The sequence below is a fragment of the Haliotis rufescens genome, unplaced genomic scaffold, assembly GCF_023055435.1.
Source record: "Haliotis rufescens isolate VD_foot unplaced genomic scaffold, xgHalRufe1.0.p SCAF_2, whole genome shotgun sequence".
In the NCBI taxonomy this organism is placed as follows: domain Eukaryota; kingdom Metazoa; phylum Mollusca; class Gastropoda; order Lepetellida; family Haliotidae; genus Haliotis; species Haliotis rufescens.
The window spans coordinates 10,274,650-10,293,146 of record NW_025963890.1 but is presented as its reverse complement, the minus strand read 5'-3'; the positions used below and the strand labels follow the sequence as shown (position 1 = coordinate 10,293,146).

Genomic DNA, 18,497 nt, shown 5'->3' with positions numbered 1-18,497 from the left:
CCATGAGCAACAACACAAAAACACATGAACAGGTCACACATAAATAACCACATAATCCTTACTGTAGTCCATTTTAACAACAAGCATCAGCTGACCAATTCTGCCTCAAGGGGAGTAATATGTAAAAGGAAATATGGGTTTTTCAGATTAAAAACGATGTTTTATTGGTCTGTTTTCAGTCGTACAAATGGGTATCTCTCATACCCTCACGTCTAGTCGCACGTTTAGAGGAAGCCAGAAGCTGGAATGTAAACATTAAACTTGTTTCCGTCCGGTTGCGCACGCACCTCCCTATGACATGTCAAAAATCTCGAAGAATAAGCCATCAAGCAGGACTGGACTGGATTACTTCCCTGTGGGGATGGCTGGGTGGGAACGTACGACTGAAAACAGACCAATAAAACATCGTTTTTAATCTGAAAAACCCATGTTTTAGTCTGTTTTCAGTCGTACAAATGGGTAGAATTCGACGGAACACTGGAAGGAGGGTCGGGAAAGTAATCAGGCAGTGACCACTTTCACGTCGAATGTACCAAGTTCCTCACCCCTGTAGTGACAATAGAACATTCGACCAGATGCACGGACGAGACAAGTTGTTTATCACGAACGCACAGCATGGTTAATGCTCTTCGACACACAACTAATTATCGATGCGACAGGCCAACTGCACGCGTCAGTTGAACTGCGATCGAAGTGTGGTCAACGAATAGTTTAGTTACAGAGCAACTCGCAGTATACAAGGTAACTAAAACAGCATGTTTAATGCTCTTCGACTCACAACTAATTATCGAAGCGACAGGACAACTGCACACGTCAGTTGAATTGCGATCGAAATGTGGTCGGCGTATAATTTAGTTACAGAACTCGCCGTAGACAAGGTAACTAAAATAGCATGGGTAATGCTCTTCGACACACAACTAATTATCGATGCGACAATACAACTGCACACGTCAGTTGAACCCGGATCGAAGTGAGATCGGCGCATAATTTAGTTACAGAGCAACTCGCAGTATACAAAGTAACTAAAAAATACGAGCAGTACTATAATGTATGGGAAGACGATGCATACACCGAATAACCATAATAAAAAGCAGAAGTACTGCACGCAACAAAAAACCATAAGAATGCGTACATTCACCAACAGTTTTTATTGTAACCTGTAGTATGTCACGAAGTGTCGAGCAAAAACTCCAAAGTGAATAAAACACAAATTCACTGTCTTTTCTGAGAGATCTGTTGTGCCACCACGAGTGGACCAAACTGTTTGAGTCCTTCAACATCTTCTGTGGAGATATCTCTAAGATAATGCGAAGCAAACACTGAAGGAGATCTCCAAAAGCAGCCCTCCATAATAACTTGTAGCGAACAATTACTGTGGAGTGCTAATGTTGAAGCGAAGGCTCGAACTTCGTGCGGATGAGAGGAGGTGGGAGGTGCGAGTCCTTGCGCCTCGTAAGCTCTGAGAATTACCGCTCTCAACCAAAATGAGAGAGTATTACGTGTAATCTCTTTCTTTGCATTGGTTGAGAGCGGTATGAACAGCCGTCGAAAATGTTGTCGTCGCTGTTCAGAACGCTGCAGGTAAATACGAAGCGCACAAGGTGAGATCAGCGTGATCACGAGGGCCCATAATGGCAGACAAGGAAGGAATGTTGAACATTCTCGGATCTTGGCCAGGAAGTTAATTTTTCGCTAAAAAATCCCATCGGAGACCAAGATGGACGTTGCCATGGTTACGCTGATCGAACGTAATCCGACCGACGTCAATGGCATGTATTTCCGTAATTCTCGCAGCCGTAGCCAGCGAGAGAAGGAAAAACCGTTTTCTGAGACCTTATCGAGAGGCTCGTAAGCCTGACTAGACAGGTTGCGCAGAACGACATCGAGGTCCCAGGCCGGCGGTCGGAATTTACGTGACTGATCTTCAACCATGAAGGCACGTAGAATCTTCTGCAACTCCGGTACGTTAGTGAGCTTGTCGCCCGTAGGAGACGGCACTACTGAAGCCAAAGCTGCCAGATATGTCGAGATCGTCGACCCTTTCAGACGCCGAGATGACCGGAGAGAGACTAGGAACTCCGCCACCTGTGGTGGGGTCGCTACCGCCGGGTTGAAGCCATGAGACCTGGCGAAAATGGAGAAAGTGGTCCACTTGTCATCTTACAGCTTACGAGTCGTAACTCGATGTGCCGACGAGACAAGCGCTGCCGCTTTAGCCGAATAGCCTTTCTTCATTAACGAGGTCTTAAGCAAACCCAGGCGTGAAGCTGGAAGTTCTTTATACCCGGATGCAAGTCGTCGGTGTGAGGATGAAGAAGGAGGTTGTCTCGATCTGGCAACGGGAACAGTGGTTGAACGATGATCTGAAGAAGTTCCGGGAACCATGTTCTGGCCGGCCAATAAGGCGCGACCAAAAGCAGACGTAGGTTGGCTGTTTGACGAACTTTCACCAGTTGCGATGGTAACAGCACCGTTGGTGGAAACGCGTAAGCGTCTAGACCCCCCACGATATCGCTAGAGCGTCGTGGTCCCATGCCCATGGGTCTGGAACCGGCGACACGAATCGAGGGAGGCGGTTGTTGTACGGGGCAGCAAAGAGATCTACTTGGGGCAACCAGAGTCGATCTGTCAGCAGATGAAAGACTGTCGGATGGATCATCCACTCCGTGGGAGACGGCCTCGATGGTCTCGACAGGGCGTCGGCAATCACATTCTTGGCCCCCGGGATGTGACGGGCGCGTACGCCCATGTCCAAGTCGTCAACGAGGGCGAAGAACCTGAATGTCCGGTCCAGAAGGGCCGCCGACTGAGTTGTCCCCTGTTTGTTGACGCAGTGGACGACTGTGGAGTTGTCCGACTGTATCATCAGCCGTTTCCGACGGAGTCAAAGTTTCCAAAACTCGACCGCCCGAATCACTGCTTCCATCTCGAGGTAGTTGATGTGGAGGACCTTTTCTACTGGCGACCACCGCCCGGCCGCTTGGTCGTCCCCGAAGTGCGCTCCCCAGCCTTCCAATGACGCGTCTACGAATAGGTGTAGTATGAACGGAGGCTCGCTCATAAAGACGCCCTCGCAAACGTTCGACGGCTGGAGCCACCACTCCAGATGACAACGTAGCTGCGCCGGAAGTGGAACCAGGAGATTGGGAAACTCCAGGTGGGGGTACAGCAATCTCTGCAGCGGACGAAGTTGAAGACGACCTCGACGGGTCAAGTCTTGGGCCAATGTCAACAGACCGAGGACTTCCTGCCACGTGTGCACCGACGACGAGGCATGTAGACGTCACGGAACGCTGCTGACAATCTTGTCCCAACGGTCTTGAGGTACCTGGACCAGATTGACTCCCGTCTGGAAGCGTATCCTAATGTACTGTAGAACCCGAGGTGGTACCAAGTCCGATTTTTGAAAGTTGACGATCCACCCGAGGTACCGTAGTAGACTCAGGGTGGTCGCCAACTCACCTTGAAGGGCTACTGTAAACTGGTGAGCTTGGAGCCCGTCGTCTAGGTAGAAGGCGACCCTGATCGCCTGCCGATGGAGCCATTCTACGACCGTCTTCATGATCCGTGTGAAAAGGCACGGGGCCGTAGAAATTCCAATCGGGAGGGCCGCCCACTGGTAATGAATACATTGGCATTCAAATCGGAGGTACTTCTGGAACTCGGAAGCTATTGGTACATGTAGATACGCGTCCTGAAGGTCTAACGAGACGAGGAAGTCGTTCGGTAATATCATCCGACGCAGAGAGCTGAGGGATATCAAGGTGAATGTGTCGGGTGGTTGGAGGTATGTTGCGTTGAGGAAAACCCACTTGTGGGCATAGGGATGAAGTCGCCCCCCTACCGGTAGCTCGTCTAAAGGTAGTGTCACCGGGGGAGACTCCAACCACGGCGACGGCGGGGGAATGGACCTCACTTCCTCCCCCGCTGGTACTTTCCCCCTCTGGGAAACTTGGAAAAGGAGACCTGGCGACCTTTCCTGTCGGAACCTCCCTTGCGGGACGGCTGTCGAGGCACGTCCCTCCGGAAGGCCCGTTGCACATTCTCGTTTCGGTAACGTCGTCGTGGGGCGTTCGAAACCGGTGGCCGTCTGGACAGGTTGGGTGAAGCCGAAATGATGATGTCACGCTCGGCTTCCCTGGAGTACTTGTCCAGAACGTCATTGGTACGACCGTCGAACAACTGTTGCGATGTCCACGGGGCCCGTAAGAGAGACCTGCCATGACGATCAGGTAGGTCAGTGCAGTCGATGTAACCATGGCGACGCGCCGTAGTAATCTGGCCCGATACATATCGGGACTGGGCGAGGACGTCCTAGATCCACCGTTGCATACAGGTGAGGACCGATGGCACCGTCCTGTCGTCCTCGTCCTGGGGTTCTTTCACCTCAAAGTACACTGAGAGGGCCTTGATCGCTGTCGACAGCATAGCAAGCGTTTGCAGCTGGTGACGAACAGCAGTGCCCATGGATTCCAAATGGGTGCTGGTCTCTTGAAGAGTAGCCCCCAGTCCAAATCCCTAGTCATGGGTGACGAAAACGGCATGCCATAGATCGGGTAACGAGATCGACCAGGCGGCTTGCAGAAGCTCTGCCCAGGCAGAGCAGAGCCAAAGTTCTGGTCCATATCGTGAGCCATGGCTCTGAAGACATCGGGAGGAGAAAACTGAAGAGACTGCGGTGTATCTCGGTGCGGTGTATCCTTTTTGGTCGACGCCGTTGAGGCGAGGACCGCCGCCGTGATCTGGGCTATCAAAGCCGGGTCGATATGAAAGTGAGACGAGGTCGTCGTTCTGTCACTATCTTCACTACGACGCTGAACCCCCAAACTCTCCCTGCGAGAACGTCGCACGTCCCCGTGTGGACGAGGGCTACGATCTCTAACTGTAGAAGTACTACCATCCCCATCGTAGTTATCGTCCGAATCGTACATTCGACGACCACGATGACGATGAACGCCCTCGTGTCGTGTACTGTCTCTCGACGAGGCACTAATCCTGTCGTCCCGACTTGAACGGGAACGACTTCTGTGTCCACTGTCGTCCCGCACGACGTCCCTATCGTCGTTGGTAGAACGAGATGCGGACCGACTGGGGACTGTAGTCCCCTCATGGTCCTCGTCACCACCCGGTCCCGTCGTAAAGGGGGAGGCTGAGTGACGCTCTCGATCAACCGAATGACGAAGACCAGTCGTGCGGGTGGTATCATCAGCAGGGGAATGGTCACGTGTCTTGTCGAAAACTGAAGTTGACTGAGGCGGGTCTTTTTCAACTGATTTCTGAGGTGTGGTCGACTCGCCACCCCCAGGGCCTGATGGGGAGGGTGCAGAGTATAAGGATCCAACCGATGACCATCTCCGCTTGTAGCGCTGGTCAGCGGCCCGCTTCGCCAACGCACGAAGATACAAGTTAAAGTTTATTGAAGACAAGTTCTCACATTTTTTACAACGTTTATTCCACGAATACGTTGAAAACCCGTCCTTAATGATGCAGGAAGGACAATACTTGTGAGGGTCTACTTTAGACAGTTTTCGTTGACACGAGGCACAAATGCCCGACATATTGCCACGTGTAGAATCACTGTCAAACAGCGAAACACGCGTTGAACACAAACAATGGATTACCAAGGATTACATTCCAGGAGTCTACAGGTAAGACATATTATGACTTTATTAGAACAACTGTAGATAAGCGATAAGTACTAGTAGAATACAAACTAGCAGTCTACCGCGAAAGACTTTCTCGAGCGACCAGCGCAGAGGCGCGCTGAGAGATTTGTGACATGTCATAGGGAGGTGCGTGCGCAACCGGACGGAAACAAGTTTAATGTTTACATTCCAGCTTCTGGCTTCCTCTAAACGTGCGACTAGACGTGAGGGTATGAGAGATACCCATTTGTACGACTGAAAACAGACTAAAACATGTAACTTTCATCTTCTTAGTGGCTCTCACATTTAGTTCACAGAGTTGTGCTGTTTCAGTGAGTGAGTGAGTGAATGAGTATGGTTTTACGCTGCTTTTAGCAATATTCCAGCAATATCACGGCGGGGGAAACCAGAAATGGGCTTCACACATTGTACACATGTCGGGAATTGAACCCGGGTCTTCGGCGTGACGAGCGAACGCTTTAACCACTAGACTACCCGACCGCCACAGTGCTGTTTCAGGCAGGACCATTTGTATTAAATACTACTTAAAAAAGTAAAAGAACACCCCATTCTTTCACATCGATATAGTTAATTTGCCATAGCATGATTAAGCATAGTCATATGAAAGGGTATTCTTCAAGTTCTCTTGGGTAGCAGATAATGAGAAAGTGAAGGTTGCATGTAGCAATCTGTGTCAAAAACGTTGAGTCTACTAGCCTGAACTTTGCTATAAGCATCTTTAATGTTAATTTAGATATTATTAGACTATTATTTACTGTCCTTACTAGACCTAACAGAATTTCACTAGACTCGGGCTTGGGACCAGAGGCTAAGGTGGCTGATGTACTGACCTGTCGTAGATGATGGTTTGAATGTGTAACATATGACTTCAGAATCTCTGTCAAGAACCATTCCACCTCATCCTGCATAGCTCCAAGACTTGCCTGGGAACATAAACAAAGCACTCCAATACCCCATATATAGAACAATCATTCTATGTTGTAGATGTCGTCACAACCGTATCTTAGTAAAGACCACTAAATTCGTTTGTTTTTTTTGTCAGGGAGCCAAATGGCTCCCGACATGCATTTTTGGGGAGCTAAACCTGAGTTTTTAGTAGCCAAAAGATATCTTAAACAGATATTATCGCCAGTTATGTTTACTTTTAGGTAGACAAATTTAGGTCACCAACCATAGATTTAAGTTGCATTTGACAACCCCAATTGTCGCTACTTAGAGGGCTGTCTATCCCACTTGAACAATTCGGTGATGAAAGAAACAAATATAAATACTAACATCCTGTCTTGTAAAATCAGTGTCTAAAATATTCAGTTACAGCAGCTGTGAGCTCACCTGAAATTCTTCTTCTGTCTGTGTCCAAAAATCCCTCACCAAGGATGATCGTCCCCCCTGTGCCACACTGACAAGGGCATCACCGATAGTGAAGTGTAGATCCACTTGCTTCACCTGAAATACCAACTCAATACTTCTCAATGTATACAAGAATTGTCCATGATCCAACCAGGGTGAATAAAATGGTAGCCCTCAAGTTGGTCAAAAGGCTTGATTATTCATCTTAAGTATCTCCTATCTAAGGATTGAGATTTGCCTTTAATAATGTGTAAAATGTTCACTCAATGTACGTCAGTAGCCATGACAGTTACTGGCATAGTGTGCACAGATCAAAGAAAAGTGAGTACTTGTGAGACATGAAGTGTCTGTTTGTTGTTAAACGCTGCACTCAGTAAAATGCCAGCTATGAGACGGTGGGCTGTAAACAATCAAGTCTGGTCCCTACAATCCAGTGATTGAAATTGTGAGCAATGCTGCATGCTATCAGAATACAATGCCACATCATCAACCAAGTCACAGGCCCAGACAACCAGATCCATTTAGTTGTCTGCTACAACCAGCACAGGTTGCTGGGGACCAATTCTAACCAGGAATCCCCACAGAGGCATAGACATGAAGTGCACTGACCTGCACGGCATTGAAGAGTTCTGTGATGGCCTTCCTGCGATGAGGAAACTCCACATCTCCTGCACAGATGTATCCAAGGCACATGGCAGCTCGCTCCTTAGACTGCAACAAAGCATTGATAGCAAATATTGCAATCACACAACCATACCAATGTGGAGCATTGGGCATGAAGTGAGAGAACCCTTTAACTGCAAGGCTGACCTATCATCAATAGTCTTATGCAGGCAGTTCCACCTATCACAGCCTACTAGAACCATGAACAGTACTTCAGTTATATACCACAGCCTACTAGAACCATGAACAGTACTTCAGTTATATATCACAGCCTACTAGAACCATGAACAGTACTTCAGTTATGTATCACAGCCTACTAGAACCATGAACAGTACATCAGTTATATACCACAGCCTACTAGAACCATGAACAGTACTTCAGTTATGTACCACAGCCTACTAGAACCATGAACAGTACTTCAGTTATATATCACAGCCTACTAGAACCATGAACAATATTTCAGTTATATTAAAGCCTACATGAACAGTACTTCAGTTATGTACCACAGCCTACTAGAACCATGAACAGTACTTCAGTTATATATCACAGCCTACTAGAACCATGAACAGTACTTCAGTTATGTATCACAGCCTACTAGAACCATGAACAGTACATCAGTTATATATCACAGCCTACTAGAACCATGAACAGTACTTCAGTTATGTACCACAGCCTACTAGAACCATGAACAGTACTTCAGTTATATATCACAGCCTACTAGAACCATGAACAATATTTCAGTTATATTAAAGCCTACATGAACAGTACTTCAGTTATGTATCACAGCCTACTAGAACCATGAACAGTACATCAGTTATATACCACAGCCTACTAGAACCATGAACAGTACATCAGTTATATACCACAGCCTACTAGAACCATGAACAGTACAGCAGTTATGTACCACAGCCTACTAGAACCATGAACAGTGCTTCAGTTATATATCACAGCCTACTAGAACCATGAACAGTACTTCAGTTATGTATCACAGCCTACTAGAACCATGAACAGTACTTCAGTTATATATCACAGCCTACTAGAACCATGAACAGTACTTCAGTTATATATCACAGCCTACTAGAACCATGAACAGTACTTCAGTTATATATCACAGCCTACTAGAACCATGAACAATATTTCAGTTATATTAAAGCCTACATGAACAGTACTTCAGTTATATCACAGCCTACATGAACATTACTTCAGTTATATCACAGCCTACATGAACAGTACTTCAGTTATATCACAGCCTACATGAACATAACTTCAGTTATATCACAGCCTACATGAACATAACTTAAGTTATATTACAGCCTACATGAACAATACTTCAGTTATATCACAGCCTACATGAACAGTACTTCAGTTATATCACAGCCTACATGAACAATACTTCAGTTATATCACAGCCTACATGAACAATACTTCAGTTATATCACAGCCTACATGAACAATACTTCAGTTATATCACAGCCTACATGAACAGTACTTCAGTTTGCTGACCTTGTTGGATTCCTTGCTGGTCTTCAGCATGTTGACAAGCCAGGTCATGATGTTCCACTTGGTTATGTCCTCCTTCTTATCCTCCTCCCCACCAGGGGGCACTGGTAGGGGTGCATTACGACCGATCTCACCCAGGGCAATGCATGCTGGGGTCAACAGATTACTGTCCCTGTCTCGTAGGTAACCAGCTAAAACACATACAGACAACAATAAATTTGTTTGTGATTGATGTCCCTCATTGAATAGTACATCCACCTACCTATCAGTTGTACTGTACATCCTCCTACCTATCAGTTTACAGTACATCCACATACATATCAGTGTTTCAGTACATCCACCTACCTATCAGTTGTACAGTACATCCACCTACCTATCAGTTGTACAGTACATCAACCTACCTATCAGTTTACAGTTCATCAACCTACCTATGAGTTGTACAGTACATCCACCAACCTATCAGTTGTACAGTACATCCACCTACCTATCAGTTGTACAGTACATCAACCTACCTATCAGTTTACAGTTCATCAACCTACCTATCAGTTGTACAGTACATCCACCAACCTATCAGTTGTACAATACATCCACCTACCTGTCAGTTGTACAGTGCATCCACCTACCTATCAGTTTACAGTTCATCAACCTACCTATGAGTTGTACAGTACATCCACCTACCTATCAGTTGTACAGTACATCCACCTACCTATCAGTTGTACAGTACATCCACCTACCTATCAGTTGTACAGTACATCCACCAACCTATCAGTTGTACAATACATCCACCTACCTGTCAGTTGTACAGTGCATCCACCTACCTATCAGTTGTACAATACATCCACCTACCTATCAGTTGTACAGTACATCCACCTACCTATCAGTTGTACTGTCTTTTGAATCAGTTCCTGGTTGTGGCTGGCCTGATCTGTCTGCATGTCACATGACCTTCCACGTCTCCCCAACTGACCAATCAGATAGCCCAAGGCAAGTAGTGAACCTTGCTTCAATTCCACCTTCTAAAACAGAAATAACAACAACTGTCTATTTATCTCTACCCTTGGAGTCAACAGATAAAAGATTTTCTCACTCAACAATATGACGGCAACCTGTAAACAATCGTGTCAAGACCAGACAATGCAGTGATTGATATTGTGAGCAACGATCAACCAAGTCACTGAGACTCTTACAACCAGCATAGATTGCTTGGGACCTATCCTAAGTCTCCTATCTCCACAGTGTCTGAGAAAAGAATTTAATGTGTTTGGTATTATTCTAATCTAAAACATTAACTAGTAATGCAGGAATACTATTCTCATATTGGATTTCAATATGTAAAAGACACGATTGCTACTTTTAGCATTGATATCAAAAACAGACATTAAAATTCAAGACACCAAAGATGATTCTGATATAAGAAACACAAGTTTAACAAGTGTGATGAGTTAACACTCTGTGTAGTGAGCCTCAGATGCTATCTTTTGTTACAAGTTATCACACCATTCAACTGCAGCACCAAATGTGGTAAACCATAGTGAATGTACCTTGTGGCCGAGGTTGTCACATTTAACCACTTTATCGAAGCATCACCCCAGATGCCACCTTGTGTCCGAGTTGATGTGCAAACTCCTTTCACCAATCACATGGTAATGTACAGTGCTCATACCTTGCTTTTGAGGCTGTCTGCAAACTCCTGTGCTGTTTCCTTTCACAAATCACATGTTAATCTACAGCGTTCATACCTTGCTTTTGAGACTGTCTGCAAACTCCTGTGCTGCTTCAGCGACCTGGGCCTTGTCTGTTGAGTGTAGGATGACGATGGAGAACAGCTGGGCAGCAGGTGCTCGGATGTCATCTTTACTGGATGATATCAGATTCTGCACAAGAGACCAACAACTCTGAAGAGACCTTACGATTCATGAAACAACCATATTTCATTTCAACATGGCAAATAAATATAAAACTGATGTACTGAAAAAATATATTGATGCCATCTTCATCCTCTTCAATACTGTCCTGTTTTACACTGAATGCTCATCTTAAGAAGAGTGAGTGAGTGAGTATGGTTTTACGCCACTTTTAGCAATATTCCAGCAATATCACGGCGGGGGACACCACAAATGGGCTTCACACATTGTACCCATGTCGGGAATCGAACCCGGGTCTTCGGCGTGACGAGCGAACGCTTTAACCACTAGGCTACCCGACCGCCCATCTTAAGAAGAAGTCCAAGTGTCATCTTACACATGCAACACCCTACAGTGTACCCACCTTAAGCCAGTCCATGTGACGCTTGAACTGAGGAGCCAGTTTCTCCGGAGCCACAGCTACAATCTCCAACAGACAGTACATCACCTGTGGATCTGGAACAACACATACATACTTCATAGTCTGGTCTCAACTCATGACTTGAGCTATTATTGTTAAGTAGCTCTACTTATAGTGAAGCTTGAACTACCAATGATGTTTAATGAAGACACTTAAATTTTGCTTTAAATAGTCTAGTTGTGTTAAATGAACCAGTAGTCCAAATTGAGCTATAGATGAGTTGATCATAACTCATTGTGTCTATCTTCCCGAGGCAAGAGAGTTAACTGACTAATAGTCCAGTCTCCACCCTTGCCGAACTAAGCTGGAATTACCAGACTCGATCGTAGCACCACCAGTGACTATTACGAGTTATGTCCCTTCTATGTCCCTCCTATTGACCAATCAGATTCCATCTCTCAAATCACTTTAATTTGCTTCAAACAAAACGGAGACGCCGATCAAGATGATCTGATTGCTAATCAAGATCTTATCAACTTGAGCACCTTGATTAGAAACATGAAAAGATTTGCAAAATATTTGTCGACACCCAGCTGGCGCTACACATGCTTTGCAAATCCTGCAGTCGACCTAAATCTGCACGTTGAAATCCATGCTGTTTACAAACCAGATGTCTAGTTCATTAAACAATTTGATTGGACTATGCATAGGCTTGTTAGTCTAGTCAAAATGTAACTCCGGAATACCAGCCAAGTTCGGCAAGGGTGGAAACTGGACATTTCTTGTCAGTTAACGCCCTTGCATCGGGAAGATGACTCATGCTGACTTATGACAGTCCACAATCACAGACTGATAACAAAATAGACCTGTATTGTCAGTTGTCAATACTGGAGACAAATGGCCTTCAGTCTGATGCAGAGCTACAGATAAGCTGCATATTTTTGTAAAATACCCCCAAAAAATATTCAAAACACAATTACTTTCAATTAACTTGCGTACAGAAACGCATGCATTAATGAAAAACTCAAATGTATAAAAACAGCATGCGTAAATACCCAATGAAGCTTTTTCAGCATGCGTACAACAGAGCTAATTTCCGAAACACAATTACACGCTAATTTACTTTCTGAGTCAAGCCTTTAGTTAGAACCCTTATATACATCACAAAACATTATTTTATTTTTTTTAAATCTCAAAATGTTAGCTCATTTTGGGAAAAACGCAATAGAGTCAAAATATATTGGTTACCCAATGAAAAATGTAATAACCCAATTAAAATAGAACCCTTCGTGTAAAAACTCAATTGCTAAAAAAGTTATCTGGAGCTCTGCTGATGACAAAAGTTCAGGGCTCTTGATACATATTCCATAGTATATATACAAACACAACATCACAGCTTTAAAAACAAGTTGTTTCAGCCCTCCGTACCCACCTGTCACAGCCCTGAGCAGCTGTCTGAGCATGTCTACATACATCTCGACACCTGACGTCCCGTCCCCGCTGGCGGCCAGCAGCTGTCTCACATACTTGGCAATAGCAGGTGCTTGGTCCTGTTGGGAGTCAGTGTCCAGCTCGGGGGAGATCCCGGCACTGTAGGCCAGGCATGTCCGTAGATACACCACCACCTGGAGGGAGAAGACACTTGCAAACTCAGCACTCATTCAGTTAAAGCAGTCTGCTTGACAAGAGAGTATGCTGCAAGCTTTAGTGTGCCCAAGTGTCTATGCCAATAGTGAGCGAGTTGGGTTTAACGCCGCTTTTAACAGTATTCCTGTTATATTGCGGCGTGTCAGCTTAATGTGGGAGAAAAGCCCGAAGTGATGCAGGTCGCAGATGTTTACCACTTCGGTGAAACCCACGAGCACGGGTATGGTGCTGACAAACCTAGAAACATAATCAGGCGCGAACTGGGATTCGAACCCACAATCATAGATTTCTGGCGTGCCCAAGGGACGCAACTCTGCACAGCGAATCGCGGCACCTTAGACGACTGGGCCACCCGTGCCCCCGTCTATGCCAATAGGTGGCACATGTCACCGTGTTTAGCAACTTGACTCCTGAGCGTTTCTGGGGGTTGGGTCCTGACACATACAGTGTCTCCTAAGGCAAGGGACAAAATACACTTCTGTTCACCCAGCAATGAATGGGTACCTGGTATGCTGAGATGGTAATGTGACTGTAAATCTTCTAGTGCCTAACAGGCAGCTTGGGTTGTATACTCCCCAGGGAGCTGAGAAAGAAAATAGAATGCACACTGATCCATTGACCAGCTTAAGAATAACGTAGCACAATGAGGATTCACTGTGTGGAATTTATAATGGAGGAGAAGCAGGTTCTCCTGAGGCTACAGAGAGTGTCTCCAGAATGCGATGCTTGGACTCACCTGTGTGTATGCTGCTGTGTTGAACGGGAGAGATGTGCTGCCCACCACCGTCCGATCCTTCCGCTGGTCAGCCTGCCAGGAAACAGTCAGTTACATGTTAGTTACAGTATTTCCTTAAACAGTTCAGTGACACTGGTTCATATGTTAAGTTTTGGAATAAATGGCAAATTTCTACTAGTCCTTGTGATACCTTAACCACAGTAAACTACGGTTATATCAAACTCAGAGGGACCACTAATTTTAATTTGTTATAACCGTAGTTTTTTATAAGCATATGTACGGCATATACAGCACCTGGACAGGACCAAAAAATAGTTCGATATATCCGTCAGTTCATTATAAACGTAGTTTACTGTATTGGTCAGTTTGGCAAGGACCACAGGACTAGTGCCAATTTCTAATGCTGGATACATAACTATTGCATAGCAAGTTTCGCATTCCCTTATGTTCAACTTGCTCCCTCTCCATAGTTTCATATGATATTTACGTTTTAACAGAACTGCTTGAGGTACAGGTTCGCAACAATAGTTGCATAAACATTGAATATACTGTTCAAATTTTCAGTAGCAGATTTCTATCTGTACTAGTAGTAGTATTTGCTGATGTCTTTTCTTCATGTTAGGTACTGGCAAATATAATTACACGACAATATAAATAATTGGCAAGTGACTCCATTGCATTTGATTGGTGGACCAAGCAAGTTCTTTGTGTTTATGTTTTGAGAACCCTAAATAAACAATTAGGCCATTTCCACTAACAGACTACTGACTCCTGATTGTCTAATAACAGAATGGGCGGGGCTTGTGTACTGAATGATGTCCATGACTTTGGAAGTTTTAAAATTCTTTTCATGTTAATGATTATAAATACCGTATTTTCTTGAGTATAGTGCACACTTTCTTTCAAAAAAACAGGAAGGGGGTGCGCATTATACACGAATTATGAGTTTGGATGTTTTTTTCCCCCATTGAAAGACATTACCGTGAGCACGTAACACCGGAAATACCATGTCAACAAATCCATACTGAAGTACGCAAAATAATTATGTAATTACACTGTCTGGCTATAAAAAGTGTTATTTGTATAACTTGACTTATTTTTGTAACTTATTTCATTAATTTTATTCAAAATTCCTTTTAATATTGTTTTTATTAAATTTCGGCGAAATCGTGTGTGAAGCGATCGGAAGATCGCACAACTCACCGTTATTAACAGCAACCACGGTCAGAATACCGCTATTGACGCCTTGAAACAAACTTTAGTTGACAGAGAATGGATACATCATACTTGACATACTTTGACTCGTTAAAAGTCATATTTGTTTTTGTTTGATGATTCTATGTCAACATGAAATTCTCGCGATCACGCGATCACGCGATCATGTGCGCGTGAGCCTTGACGGTGACTGGTCAGATTGGTTCCATGTAAAAAATAATACCCGGGAATAGCAATCAGCTGCTTCGCTTAGGGTTATTATTATTTTAAATATGTTTAGTAAAGGCTGCATATAATTAAGAAAATAATGGAATATATTATTCCTGATAAAAAAAAATAGTTTCAGATACAATTTTTGCCGATTCTTGCATTAAAAATCCTATAAAGTTATATCATTGGGTGTGTCTTGACCGAATCACCGGTCAATTCCAAGAAAACGTGTGTACAGCTGATTGCTGTTTCCAGCTTTGTTTACGAGACAATACACAAGGTAATCTTAATCCCTGGATATAAAACAATGCCTAGCAGAACAATAAATACTATTTAATCGGTAAATAAACATGTCTGGTGATTTTTTATCTCCAATTTCGAATTTGTACTGACGAAGTTTCTCATCACCCGTTCGTTTGCCGGACTTCGCTGAAAGGGTACGGTGTAATTTTTTTCTGCGCATAATAGTCAATTTTCTTTTTTTCAAAATATTGAACCCGCTAGAGGGGGGTGCGCATTATACATGGGTGCGCACTATACTCAAGAAAATACGGTTGTCTGTGAAGTTATTATCATGATTATTGTTATTTTATTTATTTATATCAGCTGTCACATTTACAGTTTGCACACTTTATTACGTTTATACCTTCATAAACTCAAAAAATATTGGAATCAGCTCATTCAATCAACAGACTTACTTGTGCTCTGATGTACTGAATCATCTGAGTGAAGTCTGGCAGTGTCAGGTTACGTCTCTTCTCAGCGTCCAGCTCACTCCGACTACTGCCTCCGTGTAAGGCTTTCACAGCCTCACCACGAATATCTTCCTTACTGTTGAGTGGACATGACACTTCATATTTATACATTACTATTACATAGACATGATCATTATCCAGTTACCTCTTTCAATAATTGCATTGATGAACTCCTTTTTGGGGTAGAAAGCTATTGATATGGTGATGACAGACCAAAGATCATAATCAGGGCAAATCTTTGATTCTAACCACCAGATCCTGCCTCAGACAACGATGCAAGCCGCACCCAGGGCATGACAAACTAAAATCAAGTAGGTACTTATTATGTTGTATTCATACTCAGAAGTCATTGTGACCAATCAATCCACATCTTAGACAAGTTTAAACCCAATTATTACACTTATAACAAGGGATACAAGAGATCTTATCGAGTCTATGATAGACATTTAGAAGTTGGATGAACGTGAAGACATGAAATTTTCATGGATAACAACATCTTTATCAGGCCCCTTCATCAGGTGAATACTAAATAAACTATGTGAGTTCAAACACAGACACGCCACCTGGGCAGCTATATGCTGGCAGCCGGGAAATAATTGAGTCTGGACAATCCAGTGTCCACACTAGGCAATATTCCAGCTATATAACAGCAGCCTTAAATAATCAAATTTGGTCCAGACATCAGTCACTGATAATGTGAACAATGATGCACACCTTCATGGTACCATGATGCAGCATCAACCATGTCACTGAGCCTGACCACCCGACCCACTTAGTCATTTCCTAGCATAGGGAAGACAGGGGATGCAGGTAATGAACGGTCATAGCACAGTAGAGTAATTAATGAATCTAAGTACTCACATATCTCCCGAGGCCAGGAGTAGAATGTATCTGGAAGGGATGTGGTCTTGAGGGAAGACAGCGATAGCATACTGTACAGCCATCAATCTTGCCTGCGATTCATTCTGAAACCATTACACATTCCTGTTATACATCAACCCCATATGATGTCATCATTTACTTAGGTTGCAGAAAAACAGTTTCTCAGGCACATTCCACTCAAAAGTGAGTAGGGTGGTAGGCTAACTTTGTTAATATTTTTATTGAAAACAAAAGTGATGAGGGAGAGACAACTTGTACTTTTCCCCACCAAGTATACCAACAAACACAACTGGACAAACATTGAACATGTCTCTTTCATACAATGTCAGCTGTCAAGCATGGATAACAGTGTCAATTTGAAACATGCTTTTATCATAAATAAGAATGAGTGACACACCGGATTTAAAAACATTTAAGTAGACCTTGGTCTGTATGTGTCCGTCACATAACCGAACAGCTTCCTAACCTTAATTAAGAAAATCCTCTTTGTACCTTCACCCTAAAAAATAATGTGAAATATCTTATAGCACAATATGTCAAGCGGCTAGAAATGCCACCACCACTGAAAGGACATAGCTCTTTGTATGTACAAAACAAGTCCAGATATCCCCAAAACACTTTTTATGTCAAGAAATAAAATAATTACCATATGATTCTGATGGAACTAACACAAGGTAGTCACATGAGCGAGTGAATTGGGTTTACATCTCTCTCACAGTTAAATCACATTGTGTCAGCTTAATAGTGGAGGTAACCCTAAAGTGACTGTAAACATTCACCAATTTGTAGCAATCGCCGAGGATAGGTATGGTCTAGATGGTGCTGACAAACCAAGGATCATAACTGGAATCAAATTATTTGGGACTAAAACCCACAATCGGATCCAAGCAATACTAAAGAATGCAAATCTGTTCAGCATGTTAAGTGGATTGCAGACTTCAGATGACAGGGTCACCTGTGCCGCCAAGGACAGACAAGAAACAGCTGTCCTGTATGTATCTGATAGGATACCAAGCTTGGTCTACTTGGCCGAGGGAACACACAACTACACATGTGTTATTGCTTGTTATTTGACATTAATCAATATCACCTTTATTAGCTGTATAGAACATTTCTACTCAGTTATGCATGAGATTGTCAACCCCCCAAAAGAAGTGTCTGATAGTTAAGCTTCTGAGGCAGTTCCAAGTCTTCCTCTCCATCCTTCTTTCCTAAACTCTGACAATGCCATGTTCTACCTGCACACGTCAACCATGCTGCTACATTACCCTCAGGGTCTTCAACTGATAGATTATATCTACATCTGTATTAAACATGCTAAAGCAAGATTCCCCATGTATGTCCACAACATTTGGACTTAAGGTCTTGAGAGACGCCATTCCCAGTCTTTGTAAAAAAAACAACAGAGTCTACTAGTCCGAACTTGGCATAATTTTAGTACATTTTTGGGGTTATATCATGGATTTTTATTAGCTGAGCTTACTACAATTACTACTAGACCAAACGCAACTCAGGTTCCAGACTTGTAGATAACGTTGCAATCTCCATTTTATTGTTCTACACATTGTTGCAAGAAAGGAATACCGTATGTATTGATAGATTATTGCT

The 18,497-nt window shown here is 43.7% G+C and overlaps 1 protein-coding gene across 2 annotated transcripts in view; it reads right to left on the bottom strand.

Moving 5' to 3' along the window:
- The window catches only part of LOC124136153 (proteasome adapter and scaffold protein ECM29-like), a 62,328-nt gene that overhangs the window by 20,958 nt on the left and 22,873 nt on the right, over positions 1-18,497 (bottom strand). For both annotated transcript variants that reach the window (XM_046501972.2, XM_046501973.2), the window contains 11 exons: positions 16,869-16,972; positions 15,951-16,083; positions 13,828-13,899; positions 12,877-13,069; positions 11,448-11,539; positions 10,919-11,053; positions 10,054-10,195; positions 9,183-9,370; positions 7,626-7,727; positions 6,999-7,112; positions 6,497-6,589 (listed from right to left, as the gene is read on the bottom strand). In XM_046501972.2, coding sequence (XP_046357928.2) covers positions 6,497-6,589; positions 6,999-7,112; positions 7,626-7,727; positions 9,183-9,370; positions 10,054-10,195; positions 10,919-11,053; positions 11,448-11,539; positions 12,877-13,069; positions 13,828-13,899; positions 15,951-16,083; positions 16,869-16,972 — 1,368 coding nt within the window. The remainder of the gene's footprint in view (positions 1-6,496; positions 6,590-6,998; positions 7,113-7,625; positions 7,728-9,182; positions 9,371-10,053; positions 10,196-10,918; positions 11,054-11,447; positions 11,540-12,876; positions 13,070-13,827; positions 13,900-15,950; positions 16,084-16,868; positions 16,973-18,497) is intronic.